Below are 23027 nucleotides of genomic sequence, written 5' to 3' on the forward strand. Positions count from 1 at the left end.
AGTGTTGATAAATGACGTAGAATCAAACGTGTAAAATAAACGGTACCTGTAAGCAAGCCATCGTGTTCCTAGAGTGACAGGGTTTGGATTCGGGCCAGGGCTAGCGTAGCAAGTAGTGATTGTTATAACATCCTCTAATGTTCTGGCATCAAAGACCGCAATTTTTTCTAAGAATGTCACAACCACGGATCGCCTGTTCGCTAGCACATCGCAGACAGGATTTTTGAATTTTATGCTTTTCACTTGCTCGCTGGTTTTTAAGGAGATGAAACTGATGTGGCAAAATTGTGGTCCCGGACCAGCCGAGTCGCAGATCGCTAGCATTGGCCGTTTTGCTTCGAATGGGTCGACATGTTCGTCGTCAGTCTTTGGATTTGGTAGAATTCGAAGGGTACGAACCACGCCTTGTCGCCATGATAAGACCTCCGTTGCCTCTCCCGTCGCTGCTATTAGCCATATCTACATTCACAAATTGATAATTGTTACAACCAATGTTACTGAAAATGTGAGCCTGAAGAGAAATATTTATAATATAGTATTCCGGTCTAAAAAGAAATATTTACTTGAACACCAGTCGCATATCCTAGCACCAATAACAATGGTGGTGTACTGGAACCTTCATTATAATCAGGATATAAAGCAGGATCATTTATATCCGCATACTCAAATCGTGCCCATGATATGGTTTCCTTATTATCAGAGTTAGATACTCCAGCATATCCCTATGAAAAATTATAGGTTGATGATAATAATAATAATCTATAAATATAATATATTAATGATGATAATGATAAATATGATAATGATGTTAAAAGAACTTTTACTTTTTTTATGGGATTAGAACACTAGATATTTAATCTTGAAAAATAATAAATATTGCTTTGTATTATGGAATATAGTTAACACTAAAATGGTCAGGTATTTAATAAATAATATAAATGGCAATATAAAAAGACATACCTGTGGCACTATGTCATTGATGATTCCAGCAACGCTATCAATAATGGATCTGTCTACTATAGGTTGAGGTGAAATAACTTGAGCTCCTTTATGCACACCTCGCCTTGGTGATTCTGCAGACATCTTTTACTCCAAATTAATTTTATCTATTTGTAAACACAGGAGAAGTTCCTTTGTATTATCATGTATAAAATATGCAAATGATAAACTTATTTCAATGAATTAGACTCAGTTAGAAAAAAAATTTTATACACACACACACACACACACACGTGCGCGCGCACGCACGTGCACACACATACATATATATATATACTTATATACATATATATATATATATATATATAAGTACTTATTAAAAAATATAAGAACTCTTTATTAAGTTTAAAAGATAATGTTCATGTGTATCCATTAAGAAATTTATAATTTGAAAATTCTATAAGCATTTGGAATACACAAGAATCTTTAATCTACACAGTGGATAAACTATATTATATACTTTGTTATATTTCGCAATTTTTCTCTGCAACAAATAATAGTGATAAAATTATATATGGAGAGCAATTGTTAAAATAAAAATTCAAGATTTCTCAATGAATCCTGCTTCGCTGCAAACCAATCAAAATTATATAAATAAACTATTACTACTACTACTACACACACTATATTGCTACGCTACGCTAAAAATACATCTATGACTGTCTTGCGACGTTGTATGATGGTGACAATGACGATGACGACGACAACAATGGTTACAGAACAAAGACAAAGGAACACGACTGGCTAGGCGAAGAAGATACATGAAGACAGTGGCAGAGGAAAATGAGAAAACGACGCAACTCAACAAAGCTCCGCGGAAAATGTCATCGTAGGCAACGCAAAAACAAAACTAATTGTGGAGCCGCAGAGTTTGATCTCACGTGTGCGCGACAGCGCTGTAAAAAAGCGCGACTGTGGAAAAATATCTCCTTTACTAGCTAAACGCGCAGTACGAGCGTTGATTGCACATATAATCCTCACGCGCAAGCGAACAAAGAACTTTCCTGTCCAAGGTGCATCCGTCGTCGTCGAAGTCGAACGTCATTACGAGGATATTGCTAAATTACTAGGCGGCGGATTACGGAAATATGACATTGTCATGTCGCCGTCGCGTTAATCGGACGATCGTCGTTGTTATCATTGTCATCGAGGGCCGGGATATTTCACGAAATCGAAGCATTGTTACGCGGGTTGCATTATTTAACGCGCACGAAAAGTGAGAGAGTGCATTGGTTACAATCGTCATCGCTGGCAGTAGCGGATGGGTTGGTGAGCTTGGAGAGGGAAGAGACGGCGGCGGGAGGGGGAGGTCTATTTTGCCTGCTGTGTGTCATGCAGAGTATGTTGCACAACGCGACATCACAGCTGTGCGTGGAATGTGCACTCAGGGACGACCGCGGGACGAGAAGTAGAAGAGTGTCATGTCGCATTCGCATCAGATAAACGGGGAAAAGGCGGTATGTGAATGCATTATCGGACCCCTTTATACAAACGGTATTCGAAACATGGAAAAGTAGGATCGGATAGAAAGGGAGGGAGAGAGGGGGAGGGGGAGGGGGAGGGGGAGAAAGAGAGAGAGAGAGAGAGAGACGATAGTCGAGGTGGACGACGTATCTTTGCGAATTGATAATGTACAACAATCGTATAAAACGTTTACGCAATCGCGTTAAAAAAAGCGACGTCGAGCGAGAACGATGCAAAATCGCTCCGCGGCGACAAAGAGGAAAACAAAGCGAGCGAGTGGACACAAATAAGGTAGATCGCATCAGGGAGGGAAATCAAAGGAACAAAGCAGGCTTGCACTGTTTATCGCGCCGTTGTTATCGGTGTACTCGTTGTGTGCGTATGCAATACGAGCGAGCGAGCGATTCGAGTGGATCTCGCCGTTTCGTTCATGATCGATTGAAGAGTAAAAGACAGAGGGAGAAACCGAGCGAGGGATGTAACGCGGAGGGAAACACCGTCGATCGTGTGACTTACTTCACCGTGTGACACTATATCTTCTCATGGTGCGTCGTGCGTGAGGCCCAGCACCTTTACGCGTACCGCGTCCGTCTACTGCGTCATTCTGTGTGCGACTGATAAACCAAACCGAAGGACGCGAGCGAGCGGGCAGGCAGACGAGCGGGGACGGACAGACGGACAGACAGACAGACCGAGACAGACAGACGAACGAAAGAAAGAACGGACGAGCGAACGGTCGACCAGTCGAGAGGATAATCAGCAAACCGGATGACACCGAACACTGACGACAGCGATGACAACGACGACACGACAGTATCACTCGCGCGCGAAAAACGTCGGTCTTCGGACTCTCGCCGTCAGGAAAACGCGTAATGCATCACAACATAATGACGCGCGTGTAGGGCTCTTCCTCTCGCCTCGCAGGCTCGCAGCAGCGTTCTCTCGCGGGGGTCGCTCGTCGATCGCGAACACGACGACGAGCGCGACGGTAACAACAGCGCACACTAACACGTAGACTAACACGCACAACCACGACGTGCACATACAGTCGCACACCGCAGCCGCACGACGCACGACTACCAGGCGAAATGCGCGACGAATCCGTCACTGGTTACGTCGTTACGTAGCGTGGCATCGTCGGTGTCGTTGTGACGCAGCCTATGTGTACGCACATCACATCGCGTAGTCACCACGGACTACGTCCCAAAGTGGTTGTCCCAAAGAACGAAAACAATAATCAGCTGATTCGACATTCGCTGCGAGAGGAGTGGGGCGGGAAAAAAGGATCGGTCGTGATCGGAAGTAACGTTCACTCGTGGCTCGGTCGTTTGCGTCTGCTTGCGATCATTCGAGGTTGAATAATCGATACTTGACCTCAACGTCACAGTTTTAGTATCGACGATTTCAATTAACTCGCGTCAGTTGACGACGCTAGAACAGAATCGTTAACAAGATGGAATGATTAATTTGGTTATATTCAGTGAATATGAGTACACAAGGGGTGACGATGTTGAATAAGCCAGCAATGATTAAACGAATAATTCAGGTCAAACGTACATCAATGTTTATATCCGTTACACCTGTTAGTATCATAAATTACAATACAACGTAATATTAGGTCTGTTCTTTTCCTCTGCACCGCTGCACTAGTGCAATAAGTTCGAGTGAGACAAGTATATATTTGTCTCACTTTAACTTATTGCACTAGTGCAGCGATGCAGAAGAAAAGAACAGACCAATTGTCGCGACTAATGAGTAGAGTTGTGGAATATGAAGCTCCGTGAAGTGATGTAAATCAGTAACTGGTACAACCTTTGACTATAGAAATATGGATTGCCAGTATAGCTAACTTCAGACTGGTAGCCAAGATGTGTCGCGCCTCCATCGACTAAGTGAGGAATTCCAGAACTAAAATTCTGTCATTTATTAAGTGCTTGGTCTAACGCGATATTAACGTGATAATTAATACAACAAGAAGTGTGAACATGGTTATTTATTGCTTTGTACAAGGCTGCAAATCATCCAAATATCACAGCAAAAAGGAAACAGAGAAACATTCTGTGCCTTGCTATAGGTAAGTTAAAAATTTAATATTTAAATCTAATTTTTATATTTTGTGTTAGGATGAAATATTATAAATATGATTATAATGTTACTTATTTTTTTCGCGAACAAAATTGAATATTGTATGATTTAATAATCAGCTGACTAGTTTCAATGCTTTTCATAAGATGATTTCCAATACTTTAAGAAATATTAATATATCTATATTATTTATAAACTTTGATACGCATACACATGAATTAATGGAAGTGTTAAGTGTTATGGAAAACCATAAATTTATATTAATAAAATAAATTCTGTTTTAATTTTTTTAAATAAAATTGTTCCATTATGGCAAAACTACCATATTAAAAATACACCATACTTTCATCAGGCATGATTTAATAAAAATATATTCTTTTTAAAGGTCAGTAAGTTTTGTTATGGACATAATGTTTAAATATTATTTTTAACATTTATATTTATTTCGCCTAAATTATGCTTGCAGTTGTTAAATTGTATTATTTTTTATTAATCTTAATTATGTTCGCGTTTGTTAAATTACGTTTATTAAAAGACAGTATTTATGTTCCAAATTTAATGTATATTTTAATATACGTATATTCTTCTTTATTGTTGGATATTTTGTATTACATTGCATTTATTCACTCCAAACTTCTCTTTACATATTATAATTATTATATAATTTATCACTTCGTAATCTAATAAAATCGACTAAATTAACTAAAATCATTATTTATATTGCATTAATGATATATAGACTATAAAATGTCTTTTATTATGATAGATATATCTTAAGATACGTTTAAACTTCCCTTTGGTCTTTGGTCGATGGGGCTGGGCTTAAATCTCGAAAACTATCGAAGATGTTGGATACATTTTTCAGTACAGCGATAAATAAGAAAAATGGAGTACTGACAATCCATATTTCTATAGTCAAAGGGTACAACATAGCCTTGGCAACGTATAGCGAACCGACCAACAATAAACAGCGGTTTTATCTGTGGAGCTAATCAACTGTCGCGACATCGCCAACTGAGCTGCAGGTGATCCCGCAATTGCTCAGACGCACATTCTCGTTCGTGCCAAAATTCTAAATTCAACGACGCCTACGCCCTCATTCATATGTCGCTCCCCATATGGTACAAATGTTCAAAAGACATCCTATAAAGACTTCTTAAGGCCGGCTGTTCCACTTCTTGGTAAGTTAACTGATAGTTAAATCATATGTTTATTTTTGTTTTTCCTTCAATTTGAACGAAGACAAACATATGATTCAACTATCAGTTAACTTATCAAGAAGTTGGAACAACCTGCCCTATGAAACATCCGAATAAAACATCTGAGTCTGTTCTGATTTAAATACGATGATGTGCAGGGTATAATCGTATTAGGAGGTGGAATTAATTCTGGTATATTTTGTCAATTTTTTATCTTTATTTTGAAGAAATAGTTAAATTTATATCAATCAAAATATTTTCCGTCGTTAGCTGTGACTTCTTCCTATCTTTCAAGTAACATAGCGGTTACTTTACAACCGTAAATGTTCCGTTTTGGTGTCGATGTTGATGGTTGTCCTGGATCAACCTATAATTTTTTTCGCTTTGGATTATCGAAATAAATCCACTTTTTGTCTCCAGTTACAATTCACCACAAGAAACTTTTTTTCTGTCTAGTAAGCAAATACATGGCGATATTCAAATGATTTACAATGGCACTTTTACTCAATTCATGTGAAACCCATTTACCTTTCTTTTGAATTTTTTCCATGGCGTTTAGAAATTGTTAATTTATCGACGTTGAGTTGTTCAGCCAATTGTTTTTTCGTTTGAGCGTTATTTTCATTCAATAATGCTTACAATTCAGAATCTTCGAATTTTTTTGATTGATCATTACTTTTGAATCGTTGAAATCAAAAGTTGAAATATGATAGAGATTGATCGCCGTAAGTTGTAACAAACATTTTATGAGCTTCAGTCGCCGATTTTTTCAAATCAAGCAAAAAAAATAATGAATGTAATGAAAATGCAATTTTATACAATCCATTTTAGACGTGTATAAAAAATAAAATTATCAGTAATAATAGCGCGCAAACTGTCATGTGTCATAGAGAAATGTCAAATCTTTCAGTGCTACCGAATTTTAACATTCGTACTAACCATTAACTTGTTATTAAAGCCATCTATTGCTAGGGACCACACAGCTAATTCAACTTCTTAATATATTTTTATTAGCGAATTCTTATCATATTTTATTCCTTTTAGAGGCATACTCGGCAGGGATAAATGCCTTGAGTAAACTATGGACACGGGAAGAAACTGAAACATCTTTCTAATGAGACATCGGGTACATTCTCCTTTCAAGCCGGATATATTAAGTCAGTTATGATATTTATCATGACCTGCTTCCGTTTGATCACAATTGTGCTAGTTCACAATGCTGTTGCTATCGCTCGACCGAATTTCCTACTGATTATTATCGATGATCTGAGGACTAGTTTGGGGTCTTATGGCGATGACAATGCGTACACACCGAACATTGACGCCTTAGCTGAAGATAGCATTGTTTTTACTGAAGCGTTCGCGCAGGTCTCTATTATTCAATAATATTCTTATTAAGGTCATTAAATATGAAATATCCGATTTCGAATAAAAAATTTGGTTTATAATATCTGAAACTAGAAGTAGTACAATTAATCGAAGTATGCATCTAAGCTATCGACATAGCTTTGTCTCCTTAACGGTAGCTTATTTATGTCAGCAGCGAAGAAGCCTGAAGAGCAGGTGGCGATGAAATCACGGAAGGCGTTTTTCACAAATTGTTAAGAATCGAATATTTTTCTTTGCAAGAAATGGTCCAATGTCTGGAAGAAATGGTAATCAGTTGATACAAGGACTGATGAATATGATGGATGACGGAGAGTTTCCAAGTTCAGCTCTTGTAATTTGAGCAGCGTTGTTTATTCGACATATGATCGAGCGTTGTCTTGCAAGAGGATTAGCCTGTCTTTATTGATCAATCTCGGCTGCTCAATCGCAAGCATTTTCATCATTCCGTCCAGTTAGTTACAGTAGACATCCGCTATAATGGACTGACCACGTTTCATGAAATTATAGTACATAATACTAGCGCTGGACCACCCAATAAATACCATTAACTTTTTTTTATGGATATTCGATTTCGATCTATGTTTCGACACTTCATTTATACCCAACTATTGTGTCGAATGCTTGCGATTGTAAAAAAAATAATTTTTCATCATACATAGTAATACGATGTAAAAATGGTTCGCCTTTATGTGATGATAAAGAAAGCTTCGAAACGATTTCTCTTTTAACGCTTGTTTAATTCATGCGGAACTCATATATCCAGCTTCTTTACCTTGCCGATTTATTTCAAATAGTTCAATATTGTTGAAATAGTAACGTTAAACCTTGCTGCTAATTCATAGTTTGGGTAGTTTGAAATGTGTCGGCTTCCACTACAGTTTTCAGCTTATCGTTATCCATCTTGGTCGCCCATGTGGACCATTTTTAAGATTAAAATTGCCAGAACTTCTCAGACCATCAACGTATTGTGCGTTCATTAGCTATATCTTTACCAAACACTTTGTTGATATTTCAAGTTGTTTACGCTGCATTGGTTCCATGACGGAACTCATATTCGAAAATGACACGAATTTTTTACTTACCCATGGTTACACCAAAATTGCTGTAATAAAGATAATTCGAAAGATAATCGCAAACCAAAACATGCGTTTGAAAGAGTGATGGTGTATCTTCACAATAAAAAAACCAACTGTAAAAGTGAAATGTCAGAGATCGATTGTTGAACTTGGTACTTAAAGAAATCGGACAATTCATATTTAATAACCTAATAATATGTTAAATAGAAAATAATGAAATGTTACTTTGACCGCCATGTTGATTTCCAATAACTGTCTTGATGTTCAATTAAAATTTGAGATAATAAAGATACAATAAATAAATGTGGTTCCTGATATACAATGTCTCATTTTAAAAGACCCACTCAAATATGTCAGAAACACTGCGCTAAATCGAAAAATGCTTAAGACAAAAGTTGTTTAGCTTGAAGGGAGACATAGGACAGCAGTAGCATTTTGTTTATAGATGACACCACTTTCGAGATATTCACTGATTATCAATTTTCTTAAATGGAAATCCCAGCTTTTTATTATATCAGGTGTAGTAAAAAGAAATCCATTATTTTTGCATGAAATTGAAGGCTTTAATTACCATAGTTAGAATGATCCGATTTAGGTCAAATATGCGCCGTTTTGTTCGATAACTTGTTGCCATTTTGAAGGTAATTTTATTATGCCTCTCTCATAGAAGCCCTCGTCCCTATTGGCAAAAAATTGAGACAGTCGATTTTCACAAGCCTCTCTTGAAGCGAATTTTTCACCAGCAAAATTGTTCGCCATGGACAGGAACAGATGGTAATCACTTGGTGCCAGGTCCGGACTATAAGGTGGATGCATAAGAACCTCCCAACCAAGCTCCCGGAGCTTCTGGCGAGTCACTATCGATGTGTGTGGCCTGGCGTTGTCCTGATGGAACACAATTCCTTTCCTATTGGCCAAAGCTGGCCGCTTCTGGGTGATTGCTTCCTTCAGACGGTCCAATTGTTGACAGTACAGTTCCGAGTTAAGAGTTTTGCCGTAGGGGAGCAGCTCATAGTAGATAATTCCCTGCCAATCCCACCAAACACACAGCAAAACCTTCCTGGCCGTCAATCCTGGCTTGGCACCGTTTCCGCCGGCTCACCGCGATTCGACCACGACCGTTTTCGCTTGACGTTATCGTAAGTGATCCACTTTTCATCACCAGTGACCAACCGCTTCAGAAATGGGTCGATTTTGTTGCGATTCAGTAGCGATTCGCAGATGGAAATTCGGTCCATGAGGTTTTTTTTCGTTAACTCGTGTGGCACCCATACATCGAGCTTCTTTTTGTATCCAGCCTTATTCAAATGGTTCCAAACGGTTTTTGTGTAATCTTTAGCTCTTGGGCAATCGAAACAGTGTTTACATGACGGTCGGACTCGACAATGTCCATGATTTTATCAATATTTTCGACAATTGGCCTTCCAGTGCGTGGTGCATCTTTGACATCGAAATTACCGGAACGCGGTATTGGCGTGATTGGCTGTTACAGGACCATAAACACTATTCACATTTTCAGCCGCCTGGCTTGCGTTTTCGCCTTTATCGAAGAAAAACTGTAAAATATAACGTATTTTCTCTTTGCTAGTGTCCATCTTTGACGCGCGCTCAAACAAAACTGAGTCAACTAATCACAAAACTGTCAGAAAAGTTTTTTTAGTACGAAATCTCATCTTTCTAACGCCATTTAGTGGAACCCGATCGGACTTATATTGGATCGGACAATACAACGCGAGATACAGATAACTAAAGCCATCTATTGGAAAAATAATGGATGTATACAGGGTGTTCCATTTTAATGTCCCACTCCAAATAACTTTTCAGTATTGAAGTTTCAAGGAAAATGATCTGAATAAAAGTTGTAGGGATTTAAGTGAGCTACCTTATGATGACCTTGACCTCTATTTTCAAGGTCATTTGAAGGTCAACTCGCGTTTTTTAAACGGGAACTCTTATTTTTTATCCCACTTTTTTTTCTACTAGTTAATTTGAACAACTTTTGTCTAAACATTTTTTATTTGTCTAATATTTTTTGAGATATTTCAAGAAAACTTGATAAGTTTTTCAATATTTAACCTTTTGCACTCCGAATTATATTTCAATTTTGTTACCAGCAGCTCCCAACGCTTTTAAGTGTTTTATTTGAAATTTACTTTAACTAAAAAATAGGGCAATTTAAATAAATAAAGGAAGAAACAAATTCAATTAAATACCTGTTTTAGTTACACTATTGTTGTATTTTGTAATTTTCAAGTATATATCTCTTGAAACAATTTCCAGGATGTAATCCTGGTTTTCTTTCACACGTTTCACAAAAAAAATCTCAAGTTCTTGCATATAGTGGTCACTATCACTACTGTCAAAGTCCTTATATATTTCGCGCCTTCCACTCATTATAAATATTTAGAGTTCCAGGTATACAATTTTCAGACTTTTAGCAGGTTTGTATATGTTGAGTAAGTAACTGTAAATCAGTTCGATAAGAATGAATGAATGATTATTGGATATATACAAAAATCATATAAAACTAGTACTTGCGGTATTTCTACTGAGAGGTCTTATGCTATATTGCTATAATATTGCACTAATCTAGTAAGTTCTCTCAAGTAGGGTAAAGCGGCGACTAAAATTAACTATGGGAAGTTGAAATGTGAGGATCTTGGATGAAAAGATTATGTGTCATGGTCGATAACGTGTGCGCGACATCTATTGGTTTGGACTTGAAAAAATGTCGAATGAGACTCGACAAAGGAGCTCCTGAGATAAAAACTGATGTCGAGTCACACTTGACATAGGAGTGCAAAGGGTTAACTTACGATATCTCGCTAACTATTTGTCGAAAGAAAAAGTAGTACTAGATTTTCTTGCTTTATTTAGTCTCAAGAATATATTGTTACAATAGCGCCCTGATTTTTGTTAATTTGATGATTTTGAAATTTCCAAAAGTCAGTAAGTTAACAAAAGTCAGGGCGCTATTGTAACAATATATTTTTGAGACTAAATCAAGCAAGAAAGTCTAGTACCACTTTTTCTTCCGACAAATAGTTAGCGAGATATCGTAAATTAAATATAGAAAAAGTTATCAAGTTTTTCTCAAATATCTAAAAAAGTATTAGACAAATAAAAAAATGGTTTAGATAAAAGTTGTTGTCAAATTAAGTAGTAGAAAAGAACAGTGTAATAAAAAATAAGGGTTCCTTCATTTAAAAAAACGCAAGTTGACCTTCGAATGACCTTGAAAATAGAGGTCAAGGTCAAAGTCAAGGTCATCATAAGGTAGCTCACTTAAATCCCTACAACTTTTATTCAGATCATTTTTCTTGAAACTTCAATACTGAAGAGTTATTTGGGGTGGGACATTAAAATGGGATACCCTGTATATATATATATATATGTATATATATATTTGTTAGCTCGTTTTATGTATTGTTATCAATATTTTCTTATTGGCTGTATATTTAATTTATTGTACACAAATGATTGTTTTATACATAAATTAATATGGCAGTGATATAGCTTTGGTTACTGATGACAGTTAATGTTTGACACGTTTATGTATCTTTTCAAAGTTCTTATTTACATTCTCTAATTCGAATTTATTTATGTAAAGATAATAATAAGAAACTTTCTCTTTGTCCTGGAAAACTACCAAAAGAAACCAAAAGAAACTACAATTTTCTCTTCAAAGAAAAATTTTAAGCATATTTTGGTCTTCATATTTGGCAGATGAAGAAAAAAATCGATATATTTGCAGCAAGCTTTGTGCGCACCTAGCAGAAATTCACTATTGACGAGTAGGAGACCGGATACTCTTCAGCTGTACGATTTCTATAGTTACTGGCGCGATACAGTTGGTAATTATACCACTTTGCCGGAGCATTTAAAAAACAACGGTTATACCACAATGTCTATAGGAAAAGTTTTTCATCCAGGTAAAGTTGTAAATTATATAAATAAGTTAATAATTAATACTTATGTTCGCGATTTCTCTCTGACTTTTGGATTCGTGTCACGTCTTTCATGGAAATGAATTTGTTTTCAAAACAATCTGTTGGACGCGGCATCAAATCAGAAGCTAGATCAAATATTGTCCATATCACGAAGACCTCAAATATCAAATTAATATTTATATAAATTATATAATTTTATTTTCACTTATATCTAAATGTATTACTAACTGTATCCATCCGATTTTGAATTTTGTTTGTCCTGTATATTAAGACAGCGGATACTTTTTCTTGTAGGAATAAGTTCTAATAAATCTGATGATAGTCCTTATTCGTGGACCGAGGAGCCTTTCCATCCTTATACAGATCGATATAAAAACGCCCCCGTCTGTAAAGCAAATTTGCAATCGAAAGCAGCACAAAATCTCGTAATGTCCAATAAGATATCGAAGATATTGAGAGAAAAAGGGAGAGGGGGATGGAGAAAGGGGGGAAGAGGAGGAGGAGGAGGAGGAGGAGGAGAGAGAGAGAGAGAGAGAGAGAGAGAGAGAGAGAGAGAGAGAGAGAGAGAGAGAGAGATCACAACTTATATAAAATTAATCTTTTTGTGTAACTCGGAAGTATATGTTTGCATTATTATTATTATTATGTTTATAGGTATGCCCAGTACATGTCTCAACTATGCCAAACAGGACGTTACCCGATATTGAGACGTTACGAGAAGCAAGAAGATTCATACATGAACATAGGAAAGACTGCAATCCCTTCTTCCTAGCTGTTGGATTTCAGAAGCCTCATATACCGTTGAAGTTCCCGGATCGTTTTATAAGTATATTCTTTAGCTTTTATCGATATAAAATATAAAATAAAGTTAAAAACATTAAAAACATCATTTTCATTGCACTGTATTTATAGAATATCACTACATTGTGTTGTATTATATTTATATATAGAATAATAATTTACATGATTTATATAGAGCAGTGCTGGGAATTAAGTGAACAGCGCGAGCCGATTTCAGAGGCAACGCCCGCGCTTCCCCCACTACTTCTCGAAGCGCGGCGGCCGAGCTGCTGATCGCGCGTCAGACGCTCTACCTCAGGAACGGTCTCATATACGATAAGATGGGATCGCACCCTCCGTCAAACCAAAAATAAAATATTTATTTATCCTTAAAAAATAATTCTTACTCTCATTGGTGATGAAATATTACACTTTTACTTCTAATATAATAAATACTCCTTTAATAATAATATAATGATAACAATAATTAAAAATATAATTATTAAAGTTTTGCCAATAGATTTCCACATCACCCATGAGGTATTATTGTTGATGCGTTTTTTTTTAAGTGGTTTCCCCAGTAGGCCTACTCTATTAAAAATTAATGAAGATGAAATATATGGCTCAGCAGAAAAGCGAAATGTTACATTGTGAGAAATATAAAAACGAAAGAGGAAGAATAAGTACAAAGCACAAAATAGCCAATTTTTATAGAAATATTAATTGGATTTTCTTGCTTGTTTACATGTCGATTTTACTAGGGATGATATATCCAAAGAGATTTTGGAAGAGGTAGTACGCATCAACGAAGATAGTGATGCATCGCTCAAAGATGCACCTTTGTCTGTTTTTATGATTTTTATTTTGGAAAAAGAACATTCGCATAAATATGTGGACCCAAACATAGAGAAAATTTGAACACCGAAATTTCTAAGATGTGAATAACACGATGCGTCTAAAATTTTAAAGAATTCGACACCCTTTTCCTGCCGTGTTTTTAGCGAAAGATCATATTGCAAATTGCACAATTCTGCCTGAAGATGTAGACGGTTGTTCCTCGATTTGCACAGTGAGAGGATTCTCAAAAAGTATTCAATCTTTTCTTAGCATTTCGAAATCACTGAAACGCGTATCAAACTGATTTATTAAAGAATCAATAACATTACATTATTTAACGAAATTACAATTTGTACCGTATTTTTCAAAGAAAATCTGGCAAGGAGGAAAAAAGTGGAGAACATTATTTGATAACTAATTTTTAAAAAGTACTAGTTTCCTGCGAAAGGAATCGATGTGACTAACTACTTGCGAAATAATTTGGTTGGTCTTTTGCAGCTTTAAATTTAAAATATTTAAACGGTTTGTCATGTCAGTGACTAGAGCAAGCTTGCAAAGCGAGTCTAAATATTTGAAGAAAGAAATAAAAATTAAATTAAATTAAGAAATAAAAATTAAATTAAATTTTATTTCTCTTTGAAGAATACCGTACAAATTGTAATTTCGTTAAATAATGTAATGTTATTGATTCTTTAATAAATCAGTTTGATACGCGTTTCAGTGATTTCGAAATGCTAAGAAAAGATTGAATACTTTTTGAGAATCCTCTCACTGTGCAAATCGAGGAACAACCGTCTACATCTTCAGGCAGAATTGTGCGATTTGCAATATGATCTTTCGCTAAAAACACGGCAGGAAAAGGGTGTCGAATTCTTTAAAATTTTAGACCCATCGTGTTATTCACATCTTAGAAATTTCGGTGTTCAAATTTTCTCTATGTTGGGTCCACATATTTATGCGAATGTTCTTTTTCCAAAATAAAAATCATAAAAACAGACAAAGGTGCATCTTTGAGCGATGCATCACTATCTTCGTTGATGCGTACTACCTCTTCCAAAATCTCTTTGGATATATCATCCCTAGTAAAATCGACATGTAAACGAGCAAGAAAATCCAATTAATATTTCTATAAAAATTGGCTATTTTGTGCTTTGTACTTATTCTTCCTCTTTCGTTTTTATATTTCTCACAATGTAACATTTCGCTTTTCTGCTGAGCCATATATTTCATCTTCATTAATTTTTAATAGAGTAGGCCTACTGGGGAAACCACTTAAAAAAAAACGCATCAACAATAATACCTCATGGGTGATGTGGAAATCTATTGGCAAAACTTTAATAATTATATTTTTAATTATTGTTATCATTATATTATTATTAAAGGAGTATTTATTATATTAGAAGTAAAAGTGTAATATTTCATCACCAATGAGAGTAAGAATTATTTTTTAAGGATAAATAAATATTTTATTTTTGGTTTGACGGAGGGTGCGATCCCATCTTATCGTATATGAGACCGTTCCTGAGGTAGAGCGTCTGACGCGCGATCAGCAGCTCAGCCGCCGCGCTTCGAGAGGTAGTGGGGGAAGCGCGGGCGTTGCCTCTGAAATCGGCTCGCGCTGTTCACTTAATTCCCAGCACTCATATAGAGGGTGAGGAAAAAGTATGGAAACCCTTAAAAATCTCGAAAGATTTACAGAAAAGTTTCTGTAAAAGAAGTTTTACAGAAAAGTGTATCAGACAAAAGTTATAAGACTCAAAATGATGTATTTACTGATCTTATCAGTTTGATCTTGAGTGTCGTTGCCAATATCACAGGTCAAGATCAACTTATTTTTTTTTAACAGAAATCCCCATTTTTTATTATATTATCTTTTTCTACCAATTAATTTGAACAACTTTTGAAACATTTTGAAACATTTTTTTATTTACTTAATATGTTTTGAGATATTTAAGGAAAACTTGATGACTTTTTCAATACTTAACTTACGATAACTCGCTAACTATTTGTCAGAAGGGAAAATAGTACTAGACTTTTTTATTCTATTTGGTCTCAAGAACATATTGTTATAATAGTTCCCTAACTTTTGTTACGTCGTTGAAGTTTGAAGCGTTCTTGGAGCGAAAATTGAAAATAGCTTTTATTTAACAAAAAACCACTTAATATAAATGTAAATACATATGAAAGATAAATTTGTGTTAAATATGACATGACATTATAAGAAAGATGTAATTCCCGAAAATTACGCACATATAATCATTCATACAGATTATAATTATTTCCGGCACTCACAGCGCTCTGTGCCAAAAACTGACAATGCTTTCTCACTCTCTGGCATGTGGGAAAAAAGAAAAAAGTTAGTTTAATAGCAATATCGTCCCGGAACACTTTTGTTCTTCCCGAGAATTGTGTGCATACCACCACATTCAGACAGATTATAATTATTTCCGGCAGTCACAGCGCTCTGTGCCAAAAACTGGCAACGCATTTTCACTCTCTGGCATGTGGGAAAATAGAAAAAAATTAGTTTAACAGCAATATCGTCCCGGAACACTTTCGTTCTCCCCGAGAATTGTGTGCATACCACCACACTCAGACAAATTGTAATTATTTCCGGCACTCACATCGCTCTGTGCCAAAAACTGACAATGCATTTTCATTCTCTGGCACGTGGGAAAATAGAAAATAATTAGTTTAACAGCAATATCGTCCCGGAACATTTCCGTTCTCCCCGAGAATTGTGTGCATACCACCACACTCAGGCAGATTGTAATTATTTCCGGTAGTCACAACGCTCTGTGCCAAAAACTGACAACGCATTTTCATTCTCTGGCATGTGGGAAAATAGAAAAAAATTAGTTTAACAGCAATATCGTCCCGGAACACTTTCGTTCTCCCCGAAAATGTTGTGCATACCACCACACTCAGGCAGATTATAATTATTTTCGGCACTCATAGCGCTGTGTGCCAAAAACTGACAACGCATTCTCACTCTCTGGCATGTGGGAAAATAGAAAAAAGTCAGTTTAATAGCAATATTGTCCCGGAACACTTTCGTTCTCCCCGAGAATTGTGTGCATACCACCACACTCAGGCAGATTGTAATTATTTCCGGTAGTCACAACGCTCTGTGCCAAAATCTGACAACACATTTTCACTCTCTGGCATGTGGGAAAATAGAAAAAAATTAGTTTAACAGCAATATCATTCCGGAACACTTTCGCTCTCCCCGAAAATGGTGTGCGTACCATCAAACTCAGACAGATTATAATTACTTTCAGCAGTCATAGCACTCTGTGCCAAAAACTGATAATGCATTTTCATTCTCTGGCATGTGGGAAAAGAGAACAAAAATTGTTTAACAGCAATCTCATCGCGGAATTCTTTTGTTCCGGAATACGACGAGAATGAAAATGTTCCGGGACGAAATTGCTATTAAACTGACTTTTTTCTATTTTCCCACATGCCAGAGAGTAAAAATGCGTTGTCAGTTTTTGGCACAGAGCGTTGTGACTACCGGAAATAATTACAATCTGCCTGAGTGTGGTGGTATGCATATCATATTCGTGGAGAACGAAAGTGTTCCGGGACGATATTGCTATTAAACTGACTTTTTTCTATTTTCCCACATGCCAGAGAGTGAGAATGCATTGTCAGTTTTTGGCACACAGCGCTATGAGTGCCGAAAATAATTATAATCTGCCTGAGTGTGGTGGTATGCACAACATTTTCGGGGAGAACGAAAGTGTTCCGGGACGATATTGCTGTTAAACTAATTTTTTTCTATTTTCCCACATGCCAAAGAGTGAAAATGCGTTGTCAGTTTTTGGCACAGAGCGTTGTGACTACCGGAAATAATTACAATCTGCCTGAGTGTGGTGGTATGCACACAATTCTCAGGGAGAACGGAAGTGTTCCGGGACGATATTGCTGTTAAACTAATTATTTTCTATTTTCCCACGTGCCAGAGAATGAAAATGCATTGTCAGTTTTTGGCACAGAGCGATGTGAGTGCCGGAAATAATTACAATTTGTCTGAGTGTGGTGGTATGCACACAATTCTCGGGGAGAACGAAAGTGTTCCGGGACGATATTGCTGTTAAACTAATTTTTTTCTATTTTCCCACATGCCATAGAGTGAGAAAGCATTGTCAGTTTTTGGCACACAGCGCAGTGAGTGCCGGAAATAATTATAATCTGCCTGAGTGTGGTGGTATGCACAACATTCTCGGGGAGAACGAAAGTGTTCCGGGACGATATTGCTGTTAAACTAATTTTTTTCTATTTTCCCACATGCCAGAGAGTGAAAATGCGTTGCCAGTTTTTGGCACAGAGCGTTGTGAGTACCTGAAATAATTACAATCTGCCTGAGTGTGGTGGTATGCATATCATATTCGTGGAGAACGAAAGTGTTCCGGGACGATATTGCTGTTAAACTAATTTTTTTCTATTTTCGCACATGCCAGAGAGTGAAAATGCATTGTCAGTTTTTGGCACAGAGCGCTGTGATTGCCGGAAATAATTATAATCTGTCTGAGTGTGGTGGTATGCACACAATTCTCGGGGAGAACGAAAGTGTTCCGGGACGATATTGCTATTAAACTAACTCTTTTCTTTTTTCCCACATGCCAGAGAGTGAGAAAGCATTGTCAGTTTTTGGCACAGAGCGCTGTGAGTGCCGGAAATAATTATAATCTGTATGAATGATTATATGTGCGTAATTTTCGGGAATTACAACTTTCTTATAATGTCATGTCATATTTAACACAAATTTATCTTTTATATGTATTTACATTTATGTTAAGTGGTTTTTTGTTAAATAAAAGTTATTTTCAATTTTCGCTCCAAGAACGCTCCAAACTTCAACGACGTCTTTTGTTAACTTATTGACTTTTGAAAATTTCAAAATCATCAAATTAATAAAAGTCAAGATGCTACTGTAACAATATATTCTTGAGACCAAGTTGAATAAAAAATCTAATAGCGTTTTTTCTTCCGACAAATAGTTGGCAAGATATCGTAAATTAAATATCGAAAAAGTTTCTAAGTTTTCCTTCAATATCTCAAAAAATATTAGGCAAATGAAAAAATATTTCAGACAAAAGTTATTAAAATTAATTGGTAGAAAAAGATGATATAATAAAAAATTGAAATTTCTGTTTAAAAAAAAATAAGTTGACCTTGATCTGACCTTAGCAATATCATTCAAGGTCAAACTGATAAGATCAGTAAATATATCGTCTTGAGCCTTATAACTTTTGTCTGAAACACTTCTGTAAAACTTATATCTTTCGAGATTTTTAAGGATTTCCATACTTTTTCCTCACTCTGTATCTGTATACATAGCGTAATTTTATCTTCGTTAAACATGTCGCAGAATATCATCCAATTCATAAGTTTAAAATACCTGAGCCGTATCTATGGCCGAGTAATGTAAGTAACATTGCTTACAATCCCTGGATCGATCTTCGATGGAGGCAAGATGTAGCAAAGTTAAAATTAAAGTTTCCTTGGGAAAAAATTCCAGGTATAGTTTTATTTATATATTATATTTATTTATTTTGTTTAATTTCGTATATATCTACATATTCGTACGTTTTCTTTCATTTTGAATCGATATTTTCAGAGAAATTCGGCATGCTGATTATTCAATCATATTATGCAGCCGTGTCATACATTGACAGTATGATCGGTAAACTTATTTATCAGTTGCACGCCTCCATGGTTCGAGAAAATACTATCGTAATATTAACATCTGATCATGGTACGTATCTAACAAAGTACACATATTTGTTATGTAACAAATATTGAACTGAATATTGAATGTATAGGTTGGGCACTTGGAGAACATGCTGTTTGGTCGAAGTATAGCAATTTTGACGTTTCTGTACATGTACCTCTGTTAGTATCAATTCCAACACTCACATTTCATTCTGATAATTATCATGTTAGAACCATCGATCGTACGAAATGTATAAAAAAAATTATAAACATCGCTATTGAAACGAACCTTAGGAACATAATATTCGATTCTATAAAAATTAGTAACTCAAAAATGCGCGGAGATATGGAATATTATATGGACCAATATAAAAGAAACGTTTCAAAAGGGTATAATCAACAGAGATATAACAAGTTTATAAAGGACGAAGTATTACATCGCAAAGTGCAGGAAAGATATAAAGTTACGAATGCGATTGTAGAACTTGTCGACATATTCCCAACAATCGCAGATTTGGCAGGCGTGCCTATACCAATCTGTCAAACTTATAATAATGATCACACGTTATCCTTAAACAATCTTAAACATGAAAAGGAGTTTAATCCTTGTAGCGAAGGTATCACACTTCTACCACTCATAAAGAATGTCTTAAAAAACCAGGTAAGATATCCTGATGTAAGATTCTCCGCACAATTTTACAAAATTATTATATAAAAAATATAATTCTTATGTTTGCAAACATTCAGAATATATCCTGGAAAAAAGCAGCATTTAGTCAGTATCCAAGACCAGGTATTCAACCTACGCTTCATCCCAACAGCGATAAGCCACGTTTAAAAGAGATAACTATGATGGGTTACACTTTGAAAACCAACGATTATCGTTACACTGCATGGATACCATTTGCGTATGAATCGTATAAGCCAAATTGGGATATTATTATTGCGGAAGAATTGTATGATCATAGGACAGACAGGGCAGAAAATTTTAATATAGCTACTGTACCAATTATGTTAAATATAAAAAAATATCTAAAGACGTTATTAAAAAATGGATGGAGAAGTGTTCTTCCAACGTATTAAACTTTGACGCTTCAATGTTATATGATTATAATCGATGTTTAGCATATATTTCTGTCTTAAAACGTTGAAATGAAATGCCTTGCTTCCTCAATATACGAGGGTAGTCCCAGAAGTACCTGACCTGATGTATAGATAGCGGTTGTTGTTTGAAAAGAATGACTACGATAGAAAGTACCAACCTTATAAAGCTTAAGTTTGAAGTTTGACGACGCTACATTGTTTAGTATTTGTTTAGCAGCCATCAATAGTGAACGCTCTCAGTGAATTTGTAAACATGGGAAAAATTGGTCATCGTTATGTGATACAATACTTTCATTTGAAAGGCCTCAGTCCAACCAATATCAAAGAGGAGCTAGATTCTGCTCTGGGGGAGTTTGCTCCTTCGTTTACAACAGTAAAATATTGGGTGGTAGAGTTTAAACGAGTCCGTACGAGCTGCCGAGACGAACATCGCAGTGGTCGACCAAACGAGGTGACCACGCCAGAAATGGTGAAGAAAATTCATAAAATGGTATTGGATGACCGTCGACTGAAAGTGCGCGAGTTAGCAGACATGGTAGGCATTTCAAAAAGCTGTACATCGCATATTGACTGAAAATTTGGACATGAGAAAGCTGTGCGCAAGATGGGTGTCGCGATTGGAACAAAAACAGCGTCGTGAGGATGTTTCAATCGAATATTTGGCGAAGTTTCGCAGCAATAAAGCCGAATTTTTGCGTCAATTCATAACCATGGATGAAACATGGGTCCATCACTTCACACCTGAGATGAAGAAACAGTCAAAATAATGGACCAAGGTGTCTTGATGGCTATTTTGAGGAGTTCAACGATTCCCACTATAAACAGGGTATCGAAGCTATTGTACATCGCTGGGAAAAGTGTATTGAGCTAAAAGGAGACTATGTAGAGAAATAAAGATATTTTTTCCCAAACTTTTTGTGTTTTCTTTGTTAGGTCAGGTACTTCTGGGACTACCCTCGTAACATATTAGGTTGGTTGTTCGGAAAGTAATTTCGGTTTATTCGTGTTAGTTGCCTTTTTAAACAGTGAACTTTATTCAAAGCCAGAAATTTTACATTTTTACAACAAACATTTCAAGCTTCATTTGAAAAAAAGTTGTTTTAGAATTTATCAAGTTGTTTTTGTTTGGCGTCGCCAATCAAAAATGGAAAATCAACGTGAGCATTTTCGTCACATTTTGCTTTTTTATTATCGTAAAGGCCAAAATGTAGCGCAAGCAAGAAAAAAATGGTGTGCCGTGTATGAAGAGGATGTGTTGACTGAACGCCAATATCAAAATTGGTTTTCGAAATTTCGTTCTGGGCATTTCGACCTTAAAGATGCATCACGTTCTGGAAGGCCAGTTGAGGCTAATAAAGACCAAATAAAGGCATTGGTGGACGCAAATCGTCATTGAACAACACGAGAAATTGCTGAGAGATTGAATTTATTGAATTCGACCATGCATGAGCATTTAAAACAACTGGGTTTTGTTTCAAAGCTTGATATTTGGGTTCCACATGTTTTCAAAGAAAGATTTGATTCGTCACATTACGATCTGCGATTTGTTATTGAAACGTGAGGAAAGCGATCCATTTCTGAAGCGACTTATAACTAGAAATGAAAAATGGATCGTGTACAATATTAAACGCAAAAGATCATGGAGCAGACCTGATGAACCAGCTCAAAGCACATCGAAAGCTGATATCCAAAAAAACGGTAATGCTCTCTGTTGAGATTGGAAAGGAATGGTCTTTTGAGTTGTTACCAAACGATTGATTCGAATATGTATTGTCATTAATTGGATAAATTGAATGATTCCATCAAACAGAAGAGACCAGAATTGGTGAATAGAAAGAGTATTGTATTTTATCATGACAACGTCAGATACAAGTTTAATGGTTGCCAGAAGCTGTTAGCGCTTAGATGGGATTTGCTACCGCATTCACCATATTCACTTGATCTGGCATCATCCAATTATCACTTGTATCGGCAAAATTCTTTCGATGGTAAAAATTTCGATTCAAATGAAGATGTCAAAAATCACTTAATTCAGTTTTTTGCCAATAATGACTAGAAGTTCTACGAGCGTGGAATTATATATTATTACTTCAAGGATGCCGAAAGGTGTTAGAAAAAAATGGTCAATATTTTACAGAATAAAACTTTCCTTTCTATAAAAATACCGTCTTTCATTTTCACGCAAAAAGCCGATATTACTTTTCGAACAATCCAATATGTATTTAAAATTAAATTGATAAATTAAAACAATTTTTAAACATTCGGTTATTAATATATATAGGATGGGCCCGAATGATTCGGCCAGACTTTGAAATCTTATTGGAAATTTAATTCTGTGTAAAAAGTTTCCTATAAACATGAATCGGAAAATACTTCCTTAAAAAGTTAGACATTTCTAGATAACACGAATACGGGTAACACCT

At 36.0% G+C, this 23027-nt stretch overlaps 2 protein-coding genes across 18 annotated transcripts in view; one reads left to right on the forward strand and one right to left on the reverse strand.

Moving 5' to 3' along the window:
- The window catches only part of LOC105187788 (serine-rich adhesin for platelets), a 20862-nt gene extending 16779 nt beyond the window's left edge, over positions 1-4083 (reverse strand). Inside the window, exons 1-4 of one of the 4 annotated variants that reach the window (XM_025298379.1) lie at positions 4021-4083; positions 961-1106; positions 564-722; positions 47-459 (exon numbers count right to left, since the gene is read on the reverse strand). In XM_025298379.1, the coding sequence (XP_025154164.1) occupies positions 47-459; positions 564-722; positions 961-1083 (695 nt within the window). In that variant the 5' untranslated portion in view covers positions 1084-1106; positions 4021-4083. Of the gene's footprint in view, positions 1-46; positions 460-563; positions 723-960; positions 1107-2081; positions 2131-2979; positions 3445-4020 lie in introns of those variants that run through there. The other 3 variants (XM_011148799.2, XM_011148790.2, XM_011148792.3) reach the window with 3 other exon arrangements.
- Positions 2297-21114, forward strand: Ids (iduronate 2-sulfatase). 14 transcript variants are annotated; one of them, XM_025298389.1, is made up of 12 exons: positions 3585-4045; positions 4288-4537; positions 5315-5573; positions 6792-7115; positions 11967-12144; positions 12457-12587; positions 12817-12988; positions 19157-19306; positions 19406-19543; positions 19611-19680; positions 19795-20161; positions 20248-21102. In XM_025298389.1, exons 4-12 carry the CDS (start codon positions 6912-6914, stop codon positions 20581-20583), a joined length of 1746 nt encoding a protein of 581 aa, XP_025154174.1. In that variant the 5' UTR covers positions 3585-4045; positions 4288-4537; positions 5315-5573; positions 6792-6911; the 3' UTR covers positions 20584-21102. The 14 variants fall into 14 exon arrangements, with proteins under 14 accessions (XP_025154176.1, XP_025154170.1, XP_025154166.1 ...); XM_025298390.1 differs by having other exon boundaries at positions 19825-20161; XM_025298381.1 differs by lacking the exon at positions 3585-4045 and adding an exon at positions 2380-2456 and having other exon boundaries at positions 19611-20161; positions 20248-20583.
- The last annotated feature ends 1913 nt before the right edge of the window (positions 21115-23027 follow it).

This window comes from Harpegnathos saltator, unplaced genomic scaffold (assembly GCF_003227715.2).
Source record: "Harpegnathos saltator strain DR-91 unplaced genomic scaffold, Hsal_v8.6 scaffold217, whole genome shotgun sequence".
Taxonomy (NCBI): domain Eukaryota; kingdom Metazoa; phylum Arthropoda; class Insecta; order Hymenoptera; family Formicidae; genus Harpegnathos; species Harpegnathos saltator.

Coding starts and splice junctions, on each gene's coding strand:
- Ids (XM_025298385.1), top strand. CDS start 6,912: ATGATATTTATCATGACCTGCTTCCGTTTGATCACAATTGTGCTAGTT. Junction 12,145..12,456: donor AGGAAAAGTTTTTCATCCAG/GTAAAGTTGTAA, acceptor TTTTTCTTGTAG/GAATAAGTTCTAATAAATCT. Junction 19,307..19,405: donor TCCTTGGGAAAAAATTCCAG/GTATAGTTTTAT, acceptor CGATATTTTCAG/AGAAATTCGGCATGCTGATT.